At 44.6% G+C, this 22884-nt stretch overlaps 1 protein-coding gene across 1 annotated transcript in view; it reads right to left on the minus strand.

The window, feature by feature from the left end:
- The window catches only part of C2H9orf135 (chromosome 2 C9orf135 homolog), a 55586-nt gene that overhangs the window by 26171 nt on the left and 6531 nt on the right, over positions 1 to 22884 (minus strand). The window contains exon 3 of the mRNA XM_040417089.1: positions 3449 to 3570. Coding sequence (XP_040273023.1) covers positions 3449 to 3570 — 122 coding nt within the window. The remainder of the gene's footprint in view (positions 1 to 3448; positions 3571 to 22884) is intronic.

Genomic DNA, 22884 nt, shown 5'->3' on the forward strand with positions numbered 1-22884 from the left:
AGTAAGCATTCTGTATTAAGAATGCTATTATCTTCCTTTATAACCATGTGATAAGGGAAAATAATAAAATCTACAGAACACCTAACCCAAACCCGAACTTCAGTGAAGAAGTCCGGGTTCGGGTCTGGATACCACATTCAGTTTTTATCACGCGCGTGCGAAACGCATTGCACCCGCGCGATAAAAACTGAACATTGGAACGCAATCGCAGCCAAAACTGACTGCAATTGCGTACCTACTCACACGATTATCCCTGATCGCAGACGCAATGCATCCGGACCTAATCCGGACACGCTCGTCTTAATATGTAAGAAAAAAAATGTTGATGGCAGTTTCCCTTTAATCACATCTATTATAAAATTGTCAGCATTTTGGAAGAAATGGCACAATACTGTGTTGTACAACAAAGGTAGATATGACAGTACTAAACACTGAAATTTAAAAAAAAAAAAAACATAATTTTCCCACCTCTGACATGTCAACTTATAATGTGTATTATAAGGCATTTCTGATATATCCAGAGATGGGAAAACCTCTTTATTTTTTAGAGGATTTGTCAAATCCCACTTTGTAAAACATTTGTAACATTTAACCGATTATTCTAAACCCGACTTTTAGTCGACTCTTATTTTAAGATTGTGTTTTCACACACCGATACACATCACTTCTTCCAAATACTAATTTCTGACAAACGAGGAGTGCCAAAGCTGCACTTGGCACCGGGTGTAAAATGAAGGTATCTGCCCTTACAGTTCTTGATCGTGTTTCAACTCATTTAAACCGGCAGATGGCTCAGGTGGAAAGCAGCAAACAATGAAATTCCAGCAAGGGAAAACAAGCAAGCATGTATTCACTTGAAGAAACTTGAATGCTTAAGCGATGCTTCGGCTGAGATGCAGAGCAGTTCATTTATAAAGGAAATGTCAAAGTCAAGCTTCATTTATTCCTGATCAACCTTTATGGAGCATGGTACATTATGAAATAGGATGTGGTGCATGAATATATTGCACAATCCGGGATCGACTTATTTTAGTACTTAATGCTAATGTGACATACTTTCCACTGCAAATAAAATCTTTATGTACTAAAAACAACAAGCATCAAACATAGTTCTTGTCTTAGAGTAGTCTCTGGAAAACAATGTGTTATGCATTTTTTCTCATAAAATGGTCTGCATTTCGTGTTATATGCATCGCATTCAGAAGATCTTTAGAACCTTTTGCCTTTTTTATGTTATGTTGGGCCTTGTGCTAAAATGAAAATAAAAAAAAGCTCAAATTTTCTCCATCACTCTACACTCAATACCATATATTGACAAAGTTAAAACAGAATGTTAGAAATCTTTGCCAATATATTGAAAAGGAAAAACTATCTGTTGAGGCACCTTTGACAGTGATAAGAGCCTCCCATTTTCTTGGGTATGATGCCACAAGGTTTACATACCTGGATTTGCAGATTTTCTGCCATTATTCTTCACAGATCCTTTCAAGTTCTGTCAGGCTGGATGAGGAGGGTCAGTGGACAGCCATTTTCAGGTCTCTCCAGAGATGTTTGATTGGGTTCAAGTCAGGGCTCTGGCTGGACTACTCAATGACATTCACAGAGTTGTCCCTAAGCCACTCCTGTGTTGTATTGGCTTGTCATGTGCTTAGGGTCATCTTCTTGTTGGAAGGTGAATCTTTGGCCCACACTGTTGTTTTCATTAAGATTATCAGTGTACTTTGCTTCATTCAACTTTCTCATAACTCTGACCACTCTCACTGTCCCCACTGCTGAAAAACAACCCACAGCATGATGCTGCCACCATCTTGCTTCAATGTAATGATGGTTTTGGGCAGATGATGTGCAGTGCCTATTTTCCTCCAGATATGATGCTTAGAATTGAGGCCAAAAAGTTCAATCTTGGTTTCATTAGACAAGAGAATCTTGTTTACCACAGTGTGAGAGTTTTTTTGCAAACTCCAGGTGGGCTTTCATGTGTCCTTTACTGAATGAGAGACTTCTTTCAGGTCACTCTGCCATAAAGCCCAGATTGGTGGAGTGCTGCGGTGATTGTTGACCTTCTGGAAGTTTCTCCCATCTGCACACAGGCAGGAACTCAGCCAGAGTGACCATTGGGTTCTTGATCACCTCTCTTACCAAGGCCCTTCTCTTCCGATTACTCAGTTTGATGGGACAGCCAAACTCTAGGAAGAGTCCTGATTGTTCCACTTAAGAATTATGAAGGCCTTGTGTTCTCTTGGGAACTTTTAATGGAGCAGAATTTTTGTACTCTTCTCCACATCTGTGCCTCCACACAATCCTGTCTCTGATCTCTAAAGGCAGTTCTTTCATCCTCATGGGTTGGTTTTTGCTCTGATATGCATTGTCAGCTGTGAAACTGTAGTGAGAATTTACCACAAATGGACTTCAATCAAGGTGTAGAAACATCTCAAAGGTGATCAAGAGAAATGGGATGTTCCCAGACCTAAATTTCAAGTGGCATAGTAAATGGTCTGAATACTTATGCCCATGTGAAATTTTAGTTTTTGTTTTTTAATAAATTTGCAAAAATTTCAACATTTTGTTGTCACTTTCTCATTACGGGGTATTGAATGCATAATGATAGGGGAAACTAGATAATTTTTTTTTGTATTTGAGCACAAAGCAGCAAGATAACAAAGTGTAAAAAAAATTAAAGGGTCTACAGATTTTTCTTAATGTGCTGTACATATCTGACGAATTGACATTGCTCAATAACAGGACTGTGTCAGAATATTGAAAATATCCAAGTATGGTTGGCACACTCTCCATGTCACTTGTCATGGCAAACACAACAGTAAGGGGAGTAGGTGAGTTCCATTTAGATTATAAAGACATATTATAATTATTATTTACTAAAGTGCCATTCATTCCATGTCACTGTACATATGAAAAGGGGTATACATAGATAATACAGACAATTTGGAGAAAGAGCTGATGATGCCCCTTCATTTGAACTGGAGAAGTAGAGCTGAGCCCACAACCATTGAAGAAGAGCTTGTCCAGAATGAACAACCCTTTTTAAAATGATTTAAGCCTCATGCACACGTCCGTGAAACACGGACCGTGTGATACCGGCCCGGATTTCTTCTGAGTGCAGGAGCGCGCAGCGTCATTGGTTGCTATGACGCCGTGCGCTTCCTGCTGTCGCCGCAGTACAGTAATACACTGGTATAGATCATACCAGTGTATTTCACAAGACAGGTATCATTTTATTCAGCAGGATCGACCCCATCAGGCAGTATGCCTCGTTTAATAGGATTGATCCTGCTGACAGGCGCTCTTTAAGACATCCATTCATCTCTATACCCATTGTTTCTAGGTATTTTACAGTGGATAAAACCAAATTATTCCAGATAAGCTAGCACAGTTTCTAAAGCACCGAAGTTGTAAATGTAATCTACCTGTAAACTATCCAGAAACTTACCTTTCACATTTCAGAGTATCAAGATTGTCCTCACTGACCATTTTTTTGTGGACATCTCTGACTTCGTAGTCTCCTTTATGATGAATCTGTGATAGCTGATGTTCAGTTGTGGTATTCCAGTCCTACATAAAAGAATACACATTTCTAATTTGTGTCTTTTGTTTGCATTTAGGGCCACTTTTACACAGCAACATTTACGTAAGGCCTGTTTCACACCGGCGTTACTGGTTCCGGCACATGGTAGTTACGGATCCGGTAGGCTGTTCCCCTGCCGGAACCAGTAACGCCAGTATATATTGTGTTTGCATTTGTAAACCACAACCCGGATGTGGGTCTAAAATGCTAAAGATGTGAAACTCTTTCCATTATACTTTACCTCCTGGTTATGGCCTACAAATACTGATCCAAAATACATTGACAAAAGTGCAAAAGTGGCCTAATTGTCCTTTTTAAAATCCAAAAAATGATTTAGAGGCTGTTTACGTTATGTCCCCCCCCCCCCCCCCCCCCCCCCCCCCAAGTTTAAGAAAGGAATTGGGGAAAAAAGGATGATTGGCTTGTAATATCAATATATACAGTAACAGTTGGTCTATGGCCAATTAATTCAACACATGAATTATAAGAATTGCAATGCGCAGACTCAATGAAATGGCCTTCCCGAGCAGTTTTGTTGAAATGTAACCTAATATACAAGTAGTCAACAACCCGCGTCAGCAGAAATTACTGGGAATTACAACGCTCTGCTGGGTTGGCCACTGTCTGGCTACAGGTGACCAGTGACGAGTTGTTGATATTCTGTGTCGTCTGCTATATTTCATAAGCCATGACCACTTGTTAGGCCAATCTTCTGTGCCGTCCACATAGAGGTCCTGTCCATAGGATGGCCGCTGATGGAGGGTCATGTCACCACACACAACTCGGCCTCCTCTGTTTTCACACTGCACCGGCAATATACTCCCAGCTAGGGTTAAGCGAAACAGAGAAGTCTGAATCCGATCTGTTCCAAAAGTTCGTTAATATGCGCTCCGTACAGACTTAAATAAAGTATTACCTCTTAAACTGTAAAGGGTGGCATTTACATTCGTGGCACCTAATGAGGCTATGGACACCTTTGGGGGCAATTTTGTTTTTATTATGGCATTACACTCATTTTTGGCTAAAACACATTTTTTTCAATTAGTCTTTATTAAAATACTCCAGCAGTTCTTGTACTACAGGGGTTAATTGAAAGGGTATCTGCAGCCTGTCCTGCTCAGTCTGCAGCTCTGAACTCTTGGCAGCCCAAATCTTCTCCCACTGATAAGAATATGACTTAAATAAGGGTTTGTGAGTTTCAGGAGATCACAGATAAAGGATTCACATGAGGCGTCAGATGATGGGATTCAATGTAAACACAGACACCTGATGCTCTGCAAATACACAGATGACGGTTGGGAAAGTGGCTGAACATGTTTATTAAAGACCAATTGAAAAAATGATCTTTAGCCCAAAATAAGTATAATGCAATAATAAAAAAGGGGGGTTATGGGGGGGGGGGACATTGAGTTAAATAGGTTGCCTTAATTGGCCCATATCTTCTCACAAGATGTGATCAGCTGATTGTACAGGTCTAGCTGCTAAAATCAACACTGGTCATCTGATAAAGCTGTGGGAGCTCCCAGGTACTGCAGGGGCACCCGATTTAAAGGGGTTGATCACTTTAGAAGAATATTTATGATATGGTGCATGCTTTTATGTCATCTGAACTCCCGTCCATTGCCTAGGCAAACATCCCAGCACTGTAGGCAACGGAGAGGCGGCTGGGGGACTTCCTAAAGGTTCAGTGACTTAAAAACATGCTGTGGTTTTATTCTGCCACAGCCTGCACTTTATGGCCCTATCGGAAATATTCCTCTGAAGGGGCCAATGGACGAACAACATGTAATAATACCTGATTGTATCATCTCCGCCAGAGAGTTTTATTCCATTAGACACAGACAGATAAGACATATTGACGGGGTGGTCCCATTCCGACTTTAAAATGATCAGATAGAGATAGTTGTACAGGACAGACAGCCCAGTGATATAATAATGAGTTGTGCGAAAATGACAAACTCAACTTTAAACATCTGACAAACTTGGCTCAACTATATCCGTAGTAATAAAACTCAGTAAGGCCTTGTTCACACGTCAGTTATTTGATCAGTGATTGTGAGGCTACACAGAGACGAGGTAGAATGGAAAGATCTGCACCTGTCCTGTTTGTTTCACCCCACACCTGGTTCTGGTTCACAATCACTGATGAAAATAACGGCAGTGTGAACAAGGCCTTAGTAAATCTCCCAGTCAATCCAGGTTCAGAAACGGATGACTCTAGTGCTTTACACATAGTACAGCTGTAGTGATCCCGCTATATGGAGTGATGGAGAATATAGGCCCCCTACGTACACTTCTTCATCACTGAAGAACATCATGAATCTGCACTGACAAGCAGCAAGCCATTTATTAACCTGTTGATCTCAGCACCAAAGCCAATTTCATCTGCTGCAGACATCATTTTCCGCCGAACACAAGCGATCGCTCAAATTGACATCAGTTCTGATACAGTCATTTGTTTCTTTGAGCAAATACTTTAGAGTTGTCATTTTGGAAGGTTCCTCATCAGCCTCGGGGTTTCATTCTAATACCTGCACCATAAAGGGAAATGAATCCCAAAAGAGAAATCCAACTGTCGAGTCTTGTTTTCCTTCAATAAGAAATCACTGCTGGCCACAGGCATATTTCTGCGTACCGGCTAGCTGGCTAAAATAATAAATAGGCCACAAAGATTTCAGAATTGATCATCGTTTTATGGAGATTTAATAGTATCACTTCCACTGAGTGTAAATAACGAAGATGTCAGGATAGCAATATTATCTGACCCCTTCTACACCGGGCCAATTCTAGTTTTTTCCTTCGTCCCTTACATTCATAAAGCCCTATGATGGCTTGATTTTTTTGTGGGACAAAGACACCATTTAATTTACTATTGTACAGAAAAACTTTTGTGGTTATGGCGATCAGTGTAGTCTAAAATGACGACCTCTTTCTGCGGGTAAGTAGGATTATGGCAATACCAAATTTATATAGTTTTTACTACTTTAAATAAATAAAAAGCTTTGAAAAACAATAAAAAAAAGTTCTTTGCATTGCCATGTTCTGACACAGAACTTTTTTATATTTCCATCGACAGAGCTACTGGAGGATAAGCTGTAGTTTTTATTAGTACCATTTTGGAGTGCATAAGACCTTTTTGATCGTTTTTTTATAAAAAAAAAAATTCCAGGGAGCGAGGTGACCAAAAAACATTGATTCTGCCATTTTGATTTCTTTTTCCATTACGGCGTCCAGGATAAATATTTTTATATTTTAATAAAAATGTGGCAATACCAATTACCGTATGTTTATTTATTTATTTATTGCTAATTTTTTTTTAAGTGTTAAACTGTAAAAGTTGTGATTTGAACAGTTTTTTACTTTTTTTTTACCTTACCTAGGGGACTTGAACATCCAATCGTTCAATTAGGTTACTACTGCATTCTATGAGGATTCTGCTGTCTCCCTATTAAAGGGGATGTGTCAAAAACATATTCTTCATTTGTTAAACCAGCACCTGGATCTGAATACCTTTGTAATGGCATGTAATTAAAAATTTTGAAATCTATCTGTATAGCGCCACCTACTGTTTGTTCTTTTCCTTATTTAATGTCCATCTGACTGAGCTGGTCAAACATGCTCAGTTTAAGTCTTCACCTGTCACCAGCCATATGTTCTGTTAGAAGCTGTGACAGTCACAGGGAGAGAGCTGCAGCAGTAAGGACACGGCCCCTGAGTTGCCAGGCTGAAGATAATCTAGCAGAGCAAACGGAACAATGAATGGGAAAATCTCTGGATCCATGTGAGGTACAGGGCCGGTTCCAGCTTTGTCAGAAAGGTATTGTCATGTACTATATGATGTCTGATATTCATTTTTTAATCATGACATAACCGCGTTAAGTCCTGCTTCCGACACAAGGCCACAGGCTGCCATAACAATACCAAATTTTTCCATGGGTGGGCAATCAGGGGACAGAGGGAGCTGGTCAGAGGCTGTAGTCACTATTGACAGCAATATCTTAGGGGTTAAAGGGAACCTGTCACCTCAAAAACGCATATAAAACGGCCCATATATTAACGGTCTGTTAATGTGGCCAGGACCGAACAAGTCTCGCGCATGCGCGGTGCGCTCTTTGGTAAGGTGCGTTCCTGTCTCCGGCTAATGCTGTTGCTATGCCTTGGCAGAATGCTATACCAGGAAGTAACGCAGCCGCGCCGGAATCAGCTGGAGGAGGGTGTGTGCGGTGCTGTGCAAGCGCAGATCCACTGGTAAGTCAAAATTATAGCACCAGAGCGGGAGAAGCGCGCCCACTTAATGCGCATGCGCGAAACCGGCCGGGACACACTGTGCGCATTCTGCACTTGCGCAGTGGATCTGCACTTGCGCAGCACCGCACACATCCTCCTCCATCGGATTCCGGTGCGGCCGTGTCACTTTCGGGTATAGCATTCTGCCAAGGTATAGCATTCTAGCAGAACACCGGGTTCCAGCGGCGCACTGCGCATGCGCGAGTCTTATGCGATCTCGGCCGCACTGCAGGTTGTCAATATAACAAGAGAGGGGACGGTTAGGGGACGTGCCTACTTTGACTTGAAGCAAGGAAGCCGTTGCCCCCTTGACTTCAAGCTGAACGGCAAGATAGCGCTGATGGCGCTTAAAACATAGTTTTTTGAACCTATGGAACATCAGACTAACGGATCAAACATATGATTATTAACAGACTGGGGGCTACTATGAGGTAATGCTGGCCGTTTTATATGCGTTTTTGAGGTGACAGGTTCCCTTTAAACATCTAGGATCGAAGTTTGGTAGTCAGGTGTCAGCTGTATAAAAGGCACCTGCCATGTATGGAGCAGGCTCAGGTTATCAGGCCGCTCAATTGTACCTTGTTTAATTTAAAGGGGTTAAAACCAGGGAATGTTTTATTAATATGACAGTTGCCTTCAACTCCCCATCCCCTGCAACAGTTTTCTATGGTCAACTATCTGTCTCAGCTGTCCTGTTGTTCCTCTAGTCTTTCAGACCTGAGATTTAGTTGTATCACAAATAATTTACCATTTTCCTCCAAGAACTTTTCAGAGCAAGCACACACCGGACAGAATTGTTTCAATTAAACAATAGCATACAGTATTACCTGGTACTGGAGAGATGAGCTATACTGTCACCTGGGCGGCATGACAAGGACAAGTATGAGTTCAATGCAATACACTATGGAACAGATTTTATAATCTAATATATAAAGCCGAGTGTATGTGTATGTGTGTGTGTGTGTGTGTGTGTGTGTATGCCTGCTAAAGGAATCCACACCGTTGCATTTCCAATCACAAAATTTGGCACACAGGTACATCAGGTGTCCGGGAAGGTTTTAGACCGGGTCTCAGCTCTCTAGGACTGAGATATTCCCAAAAAAAAATGCTTTAGCCAATAGAAGCCAGGTCACATGACCCTTATCAGCCAATAGAAGCTTGCAGGCCCTTAGTCTCCACATACACACAGGTTTCCATAACAACCCAGCCGTTTTTCTTCACTGCTGTAGGAGAGCTTTAAAGGAAATCTGTCACCAGGATAATCGCTATTGAAGTAAAGCCATGGCCTAATAGCACTTAGTACCTTATTTCAAGATGTGCCTTTGTTCCAGCAATAGATGTTTTTATCCTCTGAAAATCCAGTTTATTTGGTATGCAAATGAGCCGGTAAGGTGCCCAGAAGGGCGTCATTTTTACAGAAAGGAGGCCAGACTCGCCCCCTGCCACAATGTGTCCACCCTCAAAAGACATAAAATCCCTCCCCCATGTTCCGCTAAGCCACGCCCCTCCCACTTCTTTGCCAACGGGGATTGAAAAAATGAAGGTAAAAATCAACTTCTGTCAGCTGCAGGGGTGGGAGAGAGGGTGGCTTTCCCTGCAGCTTACACTCAGACAGTACAGTGCTGTTGTCTTAGAGTGAGCTGTTCAAAAGGACACGCCCCTGATCCTGTTAGGCCACGCCCCCTGCTACTCCTCAGCCGACTGAGATTGAAAAAAATTAAGTTAAAAATCTACTTCTAGGTCCCAATAAGCCACGCCCAGATCTGGTTAGGCACGCCCCCTCCACTCCTCAGCCGATAGGGATTGAAAAAATGAAGGTAAAAATCAACTTTTGTCAGTGTTAAAGGGTGGGGGGCTGTGGAGGTCACTGTTTTGGGAGCGGGGTGTTATAGATGTCACTGTTAAAGAGGGTAGTGTTGATATCTTTTAACGACACACACAAACAATAAATGAAATAGATTAAATATATCCGAGCGAAGTCGGGTCCTTCAGCTAGTACAGTCATAAAGTTGGGGGATAAACCCAGACAGTCAGAAACTGCCCCAAATTTACCAGAATGGTGCATGCAGAAAGATAATTATCTTGCTAGACATGTTAACAGCTCAACAAATTTATCATCCAGCATCAGCCACTGGCACATCTTTACGCCGTCTAAATATTAGACGTAAAGAAGCCGCCCTCTTTGGACCACTCCTCATCATATTTTTTATTAGAATGTATTGTTAATAGAGGGTGATCCCCAACTATTGCAAAGGACAAGTGAATGTGTTCCCCAAACCTCCAGTCTATGGAGGTTCTATGGTCCACACATGTTCTTTACTAGTTCCCTATGTAAGCTTTTGTTCCGATAAAAAATGCCAATCTTAATTGTCCATACATCACATTGAGTATGGCCATATTTAATTTATTTTGCCGGTTGCAAACCATCTGAAGGAAGAAATGTACTGCGTTTTCTTCCACCAGACTTTCTCCTGGTTTAGGACTAGTAAAAGGCAGCAAGGAATAAAAGACACAGCAGACTAGAAAGCTTCTGGCATTCAGTATTAGTGCACCCTCTAGTGGCCATGAGGATGTGTAACACTAAACTCTCTCAATGTTAGGCCTAGTTCACATTTCAGTGATTTGGTCAGTGTTTGATCAGTGATTTCTTATATTTAGTATGTGTAACCATCTCTTGACATACAGCGCTTGCCGCTTTCAAATAAATAATAATAATAATAATGATGTGGAAAGCACACAGAAGACATCCATGTGCTTTTTGCATCTGTATGTCCGTTCCGCAAAATATAGAACATGTCCTATTCTTGGGCGTAGATGTGGACCACGGACCCATTGAAGTAATGTCGTATGTACCCCAAAAAAGTATCAATGATAATGGCAACTTATCCCGCAGCAACAAAAAAATAAGCCCTCGCACAACTGCGCTGAGAGAAAAATAAAAAACAGATGGTTGTCAGAAAATAGTAATATGGCGCCCATAAACCTAGCCATCAAAATCTGCACTGCAAAAGGTGGTCTTTCCCTTCTGAAACATCAGCTTACGTCCAGGTTCATGCCATTTCGGTACCCGGTAGAACCTGCCTAACAATTTAAGGAATGTGGTGTCTCAGGTGGCACATGCTGGGCACCACATACTGGGCACTTAAATGACATATCTGTGGAAAACGTGCACGGTCCTCTGCGCATTCATTTCTGCAAAATATCTGTAGGGTCAAAATGCTGACTACATCCCTTAATACCTTGAAGGGCAGAGTTTTAAAAATGGGGTCAATTCTGGGGGTTCCATTTATTATTTGCCCCACAGCCTCTACAGTTGTCACCACATTGGGCCTCAAGATGCACATGGAGCTCTTTTACTCCTGAGTAAAGGAATAGGGTCACATGTGGGGTCATTCTAGAACCAGGAAACACAATATAATAAGAAGAGGGCTTGCTTTTCACACTGGCACACACTGGGCACTGAAATGGCACCCATGGAACAATTGCATTCGAATTACTTCTAACAACCGGAATACCCCTTTAATTCTTTATGGAAATGGGGGTTTCATAGCACTGAGGGGTGGGGTCTAGCCTCGGTGCACCTTAGCTCCGCAGTGCTGGCCACACCCCTCAGTGCACTGACGTCCTAATTAGCATAAAGAATAAAATCCTTTATCTTGGGACCGCCACAACAGATTTTCGCATGGCAGTTATCAATTCTGTTTTCATATATTTTTCAACATGGGATAGAAGACGAGAGAACAAACTAAATCCCAGGATATAGCTAGGATATGGTACTATTATAGCATATAGGCGGCTATCATACTCCAATAGGGTTGATCCTGCTGACAGGTTCTCTTTAACCACTTCAGCCCCCAGTGCTTAAACACCCTGAAAGACCAGGCCACTTTTTACACTTCTGACCTACACTACTTTCACCGTTTATTGCTCGGTCATGCAACTTACCACCCAAATGAATTTTACCTCCTTTTCTTCTCACTAATAGAGCTTTCATTTGGTGGTATTTCTTTGCTGCTGACATTTTTACTTTTTTTTGTTATTAATCGAAATTTAACGATTTTTTTTGCAAAAAAATGACATTTTTCACTTTCAGTTGTCAAATTTTGCAAAAAAAACTACATCCATATATAAATTTTGCTCTAAATTTATTGTTCTACATGTCTTTGATAAAAAAAAAATGTTTGGGTAAAAAAAAAAAAATGGTTTGGGTAAAAGTTATAGCGTTTACAAACTATGGTACAAAAATGTGAATTTCCGCTTTTTGAAGCAGCTCTGACTTTCTGAGCACCTGTCATGTTTCCTGAGGTTCTACAATGCCCAGACAGTACAAACACCCCACAAATGACCCCATTTCGGAAAGTACACACCCTAAGGTATTCGCTGATGGGCATAGTGAGTTCATAGAACTTTTTATTTTTTGTCACAAGTTAGCGGAAAATGATGATTTTTTTTTTTTTTCTTACAAAGTCTCATATTCCACTAACTTGTGACAAAAAATAAAAAGTTCTATGAACTCACTATGCCCATCACGAAATACCTTGGGGTCTCTTCTTTCCAAAATGGGGTCACTTGTGGGGTAGTTATACTGCCCTGGCATTCTAGGGGCCCAAATGTGTGGTAAGGAGTTTGAAATCAAATTCTGTAAAAAATGACCTGTGAAATCCGAAAGGTGCTCTTTGGAATATGGGCCCCTTTGCCCACCTAGGCTGCAAAAAAGTGTCACACATCTGGTATCTCCGTACTCAGGAGAAGTTGGGGAATGTGTTTTGGGGTGTCATTTTACATATACCCATGCTGGGTGAGAGAAATATCTTGGCAAAAGACAACTTTTCCCATTTTTTTATACAAAGTTGGCATTTGACCAAGATATTTATCTCACCCAGCATGGGTATATGTAAAAAGACACCCCAAAACACATTCCCCACCTTCTCCTGAGTACGGAGATACCAGATGTGTGAGCACCATACCTTAACTACTTGCTAGTGAGCCACCACAACCTACCACTATTTTGTGGATGAAAAAATCTCTGCCAAAAAAAGAAAAAGGAGGGGAAAGGCGTCTGCCAGGACATAGGAGCTCCGCCCAACATCCATACCCACTTCAGCTCGTATGCCCTGGCAAACCAGATTTCTCCATTCACATCAATCGATGTGGATGAATAAATCATTGCCGGGATTTTTTTTTTTATATATACAAAGTGTTTGCCAAAGTATATGAACACCGCCACCTCCTCAGCTCATATGCCTCGGCAAACATATCTTTTACTGCAGAGGAGAAATCTCGTCTTGCAGCGCCGCATACACCGACTTGCGTGTAATCTGACAGCAGCGCAATGCTTCTGTCCGAATGCACATCAGTGCTGCAGCTAGTCGATCGGTTGGTCCACCTGAAAGGTAAAAAAAACAAAACAAAAAAGAAAAAACCAGGCCGCAAAGCAATAACTTTATTAACTGTTGAACAGAACATAGAAACTTTTTTTAAACTTTTTTAACTGAACGTTTAACTTTTTTACTTACCGGTATTTTTTTTTTTGTTTAGTTTTTTTTACCTTTATAGAGCAAACCTCTCCTTCCCCATGGGACAATGTGCAAAGCGCAAATCGCCCAAAGATGTGGCGAAGTACGTTATGCACTTTATCCCAGGTGAAAGGAGAGGTTTGCAGCAGCTGTGAGTGAATGGGCCCTAATAGCCCTGTGTGCCTGTCCTGGTGAGATGTGATCCCTATGCTAGGTGTACCTGTGTGTGGTACTTCCGGAAACACTCTCCATAGCATAGGGCAGGGTGGTCAGCACAGTCAGGACAGAAATAGCGGGTGTCACGCCTTATTCCACTCCTGCTACAGACACGACATCTTTTTCGGGGTGACGGTTGGGTTGAGGTACCAGGAACGACACTGGGGAAATGTCGCTCGTGTAGACGGCTAACTACACTGGTGGATGGGGCCACGGAACCTCCTGGGTAAAGGAGGTTCTCGATGATCTCTTCCTGGAATTTGAGGAAGGATCCTGTTCTCCCAGCCTTACTGTAGAGAACAAAACTATTGTACAGCGCCAATTGAATCAAATATACAGACACCTTCTTATACCAGCGTCTGGTTCTGCGGGAAACTAAATACGGAGACAACATCTGGTCATTGAAGTCCACCCCTCCCATGAGCGCATTATAGTCGTGGACACAGAGGGGCTTTTCAATGACACGGGTTGCTCGCTCAATTTGGATTGTCGTGTCTGCGTGAATGGAGGAGATCATGTAAACGTCACGCTTGTCTCTCCATTTCACCGCGAGCAGTTCTTCGTTACACAAGGCAGCCCTCTGCCCCCTTGCAAGACGGGTGGTTACAAGCCGTTGGGGGAAGCCCACGCGACTAGTTCGCGCGGTGCCACAGGCGCAAATCCGTTCTAGAAACAAATGCCTAAAGAGGGCCACACTTGTGTAGAAATTGTCCACATAAAGATGGTACCCCTTGCCGAATAAGGGTGACACCAAGTCCCAGACTGTCTTCCCACTGCTCCCCAGGTAGTCAGGGCAACCGACCGGCTCCAGGGTCTGATCTTTTCCCTCATAGATCCGAAATTTGTGGGTATAGCCTGTGGCCCTTTCACAGAGCTTATACAATTTGACCCCATACCGGGCACGCTTGCTTGGGATGTATTGTTTGAAGCCAAGGCGCCCGGTAAAATGTATTAGGGACTCGTCTACGCAGATGTTTTGCTCAGGGGTATACAAATCTGCAAATTTCAGGTTGAAATGGTCTATGAGGGGCCGAATTTTGTGGAGCCGGTCAAAAGCAGGGTGGCCTCTGGGACGGGAGGTGGTGTTGTCGCTAAAATGCAGAAAACGGAGGATGGTCTCAAATCGTGTCCTGGACATAGCAGCAGAGAACATGGGCATGTGATGAATTGGGTGCGTTGACCAATATGACCGCAATTCATGCTTTTTTGTCAGGCCCATGTTGAGGAGAAGGCCCAAAAAAATTTTAAGTTCGGAAACTAGGACTGGTTTCCACCGGAAAGGCTGGGCATAACAGCTTCCCGGGTTTGCGGTTATAAATTGTGTGGCATACTGGTTGGTCTCTGCCACGACTAAGTCCAAGAGCTCCGCAGTCAAGAACAGCTCAAAAAATCCCAGGGCCGAACCGATTTGAGCCGTCTCAACCCGAACTCCAGACTGGGCGGTGAAAGGGCGAACTACTGGTGCGGCTGAAGTTGGTGACTGCCAATCAGGATTTGCCAGCACCTCAGGGACTCTAGGGGCTCTACGGGCCTGTCTGTGCGGTGGCTGCGACGGGGTAACTAGTGCACGTGCCACCGTACCAGCTTCAACTGCCCTTCTGGTGCTCGCTACTTCACCAGGTTGTACGGCAGTGCTGGTACTAGGTCCAGGAAGGGCTGCGCTGCTGGTGTATGCCTCACCACGTGATCCGGCAGCGACAGCCCCACTCTGCTGCTCTTGAAGCGGATCCTGCGTAACCTGTGGTCTAGCGACATGGGACCGGGTACGCCTGGTGCTGCCAGGGACCTCCACCTCCTCGTCCGAACTTTGGGTCAGAGAGCCACTGCTTTCCACAGGTTCATATTCTGACCAGCTAGATTCGTCAGATGAGGGTTCCCACTCCTCATCCGACTGGGTCAGAATCCTGTAGGCCTCTTCAGAAGAATACCCCCTGTTTGACATTTTGGACTACTAAATTTAGGGGTATTCCCTGAGACTACCCAAGAAAAAAAGCAAACCTGTCTTACAAAGGGGAGGCTAGCGAAGTACCGGAGGCTGCTGCGGTTGATAAAAAATATCAAAACTGATTTTTTTTATCGCCGCAGTGCGTGTAAAATGAATGTGCAGTGATCAAAAAATATATATTTTTTGTCACTGCGGTGGGGCGGGCGTGGGTGAACGCACGTGTGGGCGACCGATCAGGCCTGATCGGGCAAACACTGCGTTTTGGGTGGAGGGCGAGCTAAGGTGACACTAATACTATTATAGATCTGACCGTGATCAGTTTTGATCACTTACAGATACTATAAAAGTACAAATGCTGATTAGCGATACGCTAAACAGCGAATAAAAGTGACTGCGGTGCGGTGGGGTGGGCGCTAACTGACGCTAACTACCTAACCAAGGGGCCTAAACTATCCCTAAAACCTAACAGCCAATACCAGTGAAAAAAAAAAAGTGACAGTTTACACTGATCACTTTTTTTCCTTTCACTAGTGATTGACAGGGGCGATCAAAGGGGTGATCAAAGGGTTAATTTAGGTGCAGGTTGGTGATCCTGGGCTAAGATGTAGTGTTTGGTGTACTCACAGTTCAGTCTGCTCCTGTGCTGGATCCAACCGACGAAAAGGACCAGCACAGTAGCAGACAAGCCATATAACAGATCATATTTACTAATATGATCTGTTATATGACTTTGGATTGGATTTTTTGAAAATCGCCAGCCTGCCAGCCAATGATCGTTGCTGGCAGGCTGGTGACGAAATACTTCTTTTAATTTTGCCGGCCCGCGATGCGCATGCGCGGGCCGGCTTTGAGCGAAATCTCGCGTCTCGCGAGATGACGCGTATATGCATGACTCTGCGCAGCGCTGCCACCTCCGGAACGCGAATCTGCGTTAGGCGGTCCGGAGGTGGTTAAAGGGGTTGTCTGAGTTATTTTTTTGTTCTTTCTATGTTCCTAACTGGGCAAATATAACACCTTTCCAATTAACTCACTTTATCTCCGGTGGCTGGTTTCTCAGATTTCACTGAGGGTGACATGACCTGTGATGTCAGCTTCTCTCCCTGCTCTGATAAAGGTAGTTTACAAGCCTGTAAACAAGATTCTTAACCCCTTCAGCTGCACAGACTGGCTAGCTGCAGCAATGACAATTCTGGGAACAGGAGCTGACAGACTAGAGAGAGCATTGCACAAGAAGGTAGCGGAAAGATCCTGTGTGTATTAGCAGTGTCATTATACAGCTGGGACTTGTAGTTCTACACATACAAGTTGCTGCTGATTCTGTCACAAGGGTGTCAAGACCCACGCCTGACTCCGTTATACCCGGGGTCAGGAAGTCGCAGCGGTTGGCTGCACGCTCTATGTAAGATAGGGCTGTTTTCTTATGGTAGCTTTCTGGGTTTGCTTTGCAAACCCTTTTTGGCTCACTCAGGGATCCGTAGCTCCTTCTCCTCAGCTGTTCCTTGTCCAGCACTCCCAAACCTCCTTATATTCCCCTCTCACACTTCTCTGGTTGCCAGATATAGAGCTTCCTGCCTGGACATCTATTCTGACCCTCTGGAGCTGTGTAGCTGTGTTCTCTGGTTGTTGGTCCAGAACGTTACCCTCCGGATCCCTGTTGGACCTTGGTGGTCTGCTGTGGTCGCCCACCTGGGTGTATGTGTTTCCCTCTTAGTGTCAGAGGTGCGGACTAGCGATCCCACCGGCCCGTTCACTATCTAGGGCTTATTTTAGGGAAAGCCAGGGTTTAGGAACGTGATCGCCGCACGGGTGAGGAACCCGTCTAGGGACGTCAGGGCAGTCAGGTGCCAGCCGCAAGGTGAGTCAGGGGTCACCACCTTACCCTCTCCCTTGGGCAGGGCTTTCCCTTTTTCCTCCCTTTGCGTGACGCCGGTCATAACATTATATCTGGCCCTTATTTTGTGTAGGTAAAAAAAAAATATATATATATATATTTTTTTTTTTTACCTACTTAGAATCCAGTATGGATCAAATTGCTGCTCTGTCCAAACACTTTCATGGCCTGTCTTTGGAGGTGGCAGGATTGAAGGCGTCGGTCCTCCAGCAACAGCAGCAATTACAACAGACCGCAAGCCCAGCGGTTGCTACTGGTAACCAGGTTGCTGCAGAACCCAAGGTCCCTCTCCCTGACAGATTTTCTGGGGGAAGGGACAAGTTTTTAACATTCCGTGAGGCCTGTAAATTATACTTTAAACTGCGCCCTTACTCCTCTGGTAATGAAGACCAGCGGGTGGGGGTTGTTATTTCCCTGCTGCAGGGGGACCCGCAGTCCTGGGCGTTCTCTTTACCCACTGATTCCCAGGCTCTCCGGTCAGTGGATGAGTTTTTCGGGGCATTGGGTCTCATATATGACCACCCTGACCGAGTCGCACTGGCTGAATCAAGTTTACGGAGACTCCAACAAGGAGAGCGGCCGGTAGAGGAGTATTGCTCTGACTTCCGTAGGTGGGCTACGGATACCCAATGGAACGACCCGGCTCTCAGGAGTCAGTTCTGCTCTGGGTTATCCGAAAGGGTTAAGGATGCGCTTGCATTATATGAGACCCCCTTTTCCCTTGATGCGGTTATGTCCCTTTCTATCCGAATAGATAGACGCCTTAGGGACAGGTTGAAAAAAACCGGAGCCATTGGTAACCCCTCCCAAGCAGCAGTTAGTCTGTACGGACTTAGACGAGCCTATGCAGCTAGGAGGAACTACTCGTCAGGTCCATCCTCCTGAGGCTCGCCGTAGGCGTGGGGTTTGTTTTTTTTGTGGGGAGAGGGGTCATTTCATTAAAGAGGACCTTTCACCGATTCTTACCCTATGAACTAACTATACAGACATGTGGAGCGGCGCCCGGGGATCTCACTGCACTTACTATTATACCCGGGCGCCGCTCCGTTCTCCTGCTATGCCCTCCGGTATCTCCGTTCCCTAAGTTATGGTAGGCGGAGTCTGCCCTAGCGCTGGCCAATCGCATTGCAGAGCTCACAGCCTGGGAGAAAATAACCTCCCAGGCTGTGAGCTCTGCGCTGCGATTGGCCAGTGCTAGGGCAGACTCCGCCTACCATAACTTAGGGACTGGTATCTCCGCCTACTATAACTTAGTGAGCGGAGATACCGGAGGGCATAGCGGCAGAACGGAGCGGCGCCCGGGGATAATAGTAAGTGCAGTGAGATCCCCGGGCGCCGCTCTACATATCTGTATAGTTAGTTCATAGGGTAAGAATCGGTGAAAGGTCCTCTTTAATGTCTGTCCTTCTTTCCTCAGAAACAAAAGACCGTCGGAAAACTACTAACCCCAGGCTGTGTGGAGGATGTCAGCCGGGGGGTATACGTTTCCTCCATACGTACATCGCAATTTGTGTTGCCAGCGGTTATTGTTTTTGGTGATAAGACGGAGACTATTTCTTTATTTCTAGACAGTGGAGCAGGGGTAAATTTGATAGATGCCCATTTTGCCCGCACTATGGGTTTGTCTCTCTGTACGCTACAGAGACCTATTCCCATATTCGCTATTGATTCTGCTCCTCTGTCTCAGAGAAACCTCACCCACATTGTTCATAATTTACACCTTCGGGTAGGGGACCACCATAACGAGATGCTTTCATGTTATGTTCTGGAGGGGCTTCCCACTCCGGTAGTGCTGGGTCTTCCCTGGTTGGTAGCGCACAATCCAGTGGTGGATTGGCAGGCCAGGGAGATATTGGAGTGGAGTGAGCAGTGCAGAGAAAATTGCTTAAATAGCAATTGCTTAGTCGCCTCCATAACTACCCTACCTACATTTATTTCGGATTTTGAGTATGTTTTTTCTGAAAAGGGTTGTCAGAAGTTACCACCTCATCGTCCTTATGATTGCCTGGTTAACCTTATTCCCGGCGCAAAATTACCCAAGACCAGTTTATATAATCTTTCAGGTCCAGAGAGACAAGCCATGAAAGATTATATCTCCGAGAGCTTGGCTAAGGGACACATCAGACCCTCTTCTTCACCCGTGGCTGCAGGGTTTTTCTTCGTTAAAAAGAAAGATGGGGGCCATGCGTCCTTGCCTAGATTTTCGCGAATTAAATCTGATAACCATCCGAGACCCATACCCTCTTCCTCTCATTCCTGACCTGTTTAACCAGATTGCGGGTGCTAGGTGGTTCTCCAAACTTGATCTTAGGGGGGCCTACAATCTGATTTGTATTAAGGAGGGGGATGAGTGGAAGACAGCTTTTAACACCCCTGAGGGGCATTATGAAAATCTAGCTATGCCTTTCGGTCTGACCAATGCTCCTGCCGTCTAATCGGCAGGTTTGTGGTAATATACCTAGATGATATTTTAATTTATTCGTCTGATCTGAGAACACATGAGGTGCATGTCAGACAAGTACTGCAGGTCCTACGGACGAATAAATTATATGCTAAAATTGAAAAATGTGTCTTCGCCGTTCAGGAGATACAATTCCTAGGTTATTTTTTATCTGCTTCAGGTTTCCGTATGGATCCTAGGAAGGTCCAGGCAATTTTAGATTGGGATCTTCCTGAGAACTCAAAGCACTGCAACGGTTCTTGGGCTTCGCGAATTTCTATAGGAAATTCATTAATAATTATTCACTTATTGTAAAACCCCTTACTGACATGACTAGGAAGGGGACTGATTTTTCTAAATGGTCTGACGCCGCTAAAGTTGCTTTTTCCTCTCTAAAAGAGAGGTTTACCTCAGCACCTGTACTAGTCCAACCTGATGTCTCTCAGCCTTTTATTGTTGAAGTCGATGCGTCAGAGGTGGGAGTGGGGGCGGTGCTGTCTCAGGGTCCGTCTCCTGGCAAATGGCGTCCTTGTGCTTTCTTTTCTAAAAAACTATCTGCAGCAGAAAAGAACTACGATATTGGCATTAGGGAACTATTAGCTATTAAACTTGCGTTTGAGGAGTGGCGTCACTTTTTAGAGGGGGCAGTCCACCCCGTCACTGTGATTACGGACCACAAAAATCTTCTGTACCTCGAATCAGCTAAGCGTCTTACCCCTAGACAGGCTAGGTGGTCGCTATTTTTTACCAGGTTTAACTTTGTGATTACCTATCGTCCTGGGGCAAAGAATACCAAGGCTGATGCACTATCTCGTTGTTTCCCTGGAGGGGGTAATGTGAGTGATCCGGTGCCCATTCTTCAAAGAGGAGTGGTTGTTTCTGCGGTACACTCTGTTCTGGAGGGGAAGGTGTTAGAGGCCCAGGGGGACGCCCCGGTCTCTTGCCCCTCAGAGAAATTGTTTGTACCGTTGAACCTACGTTTCGAATTATTAAAGGAACATCATAATTCGGCACTTGCTGGGCACCCGGGTAGTAAAGAAACCTTGGAGCTATTGTCTCGTCGTTTTTGGTGGCCAAGGTTGCGTCAGGATGTATTGGATTTTGTGTCTTCTTGTTCTACCTGTGCGCGCGCAAAAGTTTCACATACACGTCCTGCAGGGTCTCTATTACCACTCGTCATTCCCAATAGACCATGGACACATCTGTCAATGGATTTTATCACTGACTTACCTTTGTCTGCTGGTAAAACAGTTATTTTGGTAGTAGTAGACAGGTTTAGCAAAATGGTACACTTCATTGCGTTACCTGCACTACCTAATGCTAAGACTCTTGCTCAGGTATTCGTCAGTGAAATCGTGAAGCTTCACGGGGTCCCCTCCGATGTTGTTTCGGATCGGGGTACCCAGTTTAATTCTAAATTTTGGAAAGCTTTTTGTTCCCGTTTGGGGGTACACTTGTCCTTTTCCTCAGCTTTCCATCCTCAGTAGAATGGACAGACTGAGCGTACCAACCAAAACCTGGAGACATATCTAAGATGTTTTGTGTCTGAAAACCAAGAGTTGTGGTCATCATATTTACCGTTAGCTGAGTTTGCCATAAATAATCGTCATCAGGAATCCACTGGCAAGTCACCATTTCTTGGTGCATATGGTTTTCATCCCCAATTCTGTACTTTCAAAGAGGGGGGGGGGTCTTCTGGGGTTCCCAAAGAGGAACGGTTTTCGTCATCTCTTTCATCGGTATGGCAGAAGGTGCAAGCTAACTTGAAAAATATGGGAGGTAAATACAAATGCATGGCTGATAAGAGACGGTCGCCAGGTCCGGACCTAGGAGTGAATGACTATGTGTGGTTGTCTACTAGGAATATTAAATTGAAGGTTCCCTCTTGGAAACTGGGTCCTAGGTTTATTGGCCCTTACAAAATTGTAGCCATCATCAACCCCATGGCTTTTCGCCTGGAGTTACCTCAGACTTTTAAAATCCATAATGTCTTTCATAAGTCGTTACTCAAAAAATATGTTTCACCTCTAGAACCGTCACCACTGCCACCCCCTCCTGTTGTCGTGGATGGTAATCTAGAATTTCAGATATCCAAAATTGTTAATTCTCGTCGGGTCTGCCGCTCTCTTCAATATCTGGTGCATTGGAGAGGTTACGGTCCCGAGGAAAGAATGTGGGTTCCTGCGTCCGAGGTAAACGCCGACAGGCTAGTTCGGGTTTTTCATGCCTCTCATCCTGAGAGACCTGGTCCTGAGTGTCCGGAGGCCCCTCGTAGAGAGGGGGGTACTGTCACGAGGGTGTCAAGAACCACGCCTGACTCCGTTATACCCGGGGTCAGGAAGTCGCAGCGGTTGGCTGCACGCTCTGTGTAAGATAGGGAAGTTTCCTTATGGTAGCTTTCTGGGTTTGCTTTGCAAACCCTTTTGGCTCACTCCGTAGCTCCTTCTCCTCAGCTGTTCCTTGTCCAGCACTCCCAAACCTCCTTATATTCCCCTCTCACACTTCTCTGGTTGCCAGATATAGAGCTTCCTACCTGGACATCTATTCTGGAGCTGTGTTGCTGCGTTGCTGCGTTCTCTGGTTGTTGGTCCAGAACGCTGCCCTCCGGATCCCTGTTGGACCTTTGTGGTCGGCTGTGGTCGCCCACCTGGGTGTATGTGTTTGTCTGTTTTGTCTGTCCTCTCCCTGGTGTTTCCCTCTTAGTATCAGTGGTGCGGACTAGCGATCCCACCGGCCCGTTCACTATCTAGGGCTCATTTTAGGGAAAGCCAGGGTTTAGGCACGTGATCGCTGCACGGGTGAGGAACCCGTCTAGGGACGTCAGGGCAGTCAGCAGCAAGGTGAGTCAGGGGTCACCACCTTACCCTCTCCCTTGGGCAGGGCTTTCCCTTTTCCCTCCCTGTGCGTGACGCCGGTCATTACAAATTCTCCCAGCAATCAGGGCAGCACTTGTATCCACTCCCTTAGCAGGGTCATTATACAAGTGGGACTTGTAGTTCTACACTT

The sequence above is a fragment of the Bufo bufo genome, chromosome 2 (assembly GCF_905171765.1).
Source record: "Bufo bufo chromosome 2, aBufBuf1.1, whole genome shotgun sequence".
In the NCBI taxonomy this organism is placed as follows: Eukaryota; Metazoa; Chordata; class Amphibia; order Anura; family Bufonidae; genus Bufo; species Bufo bufo.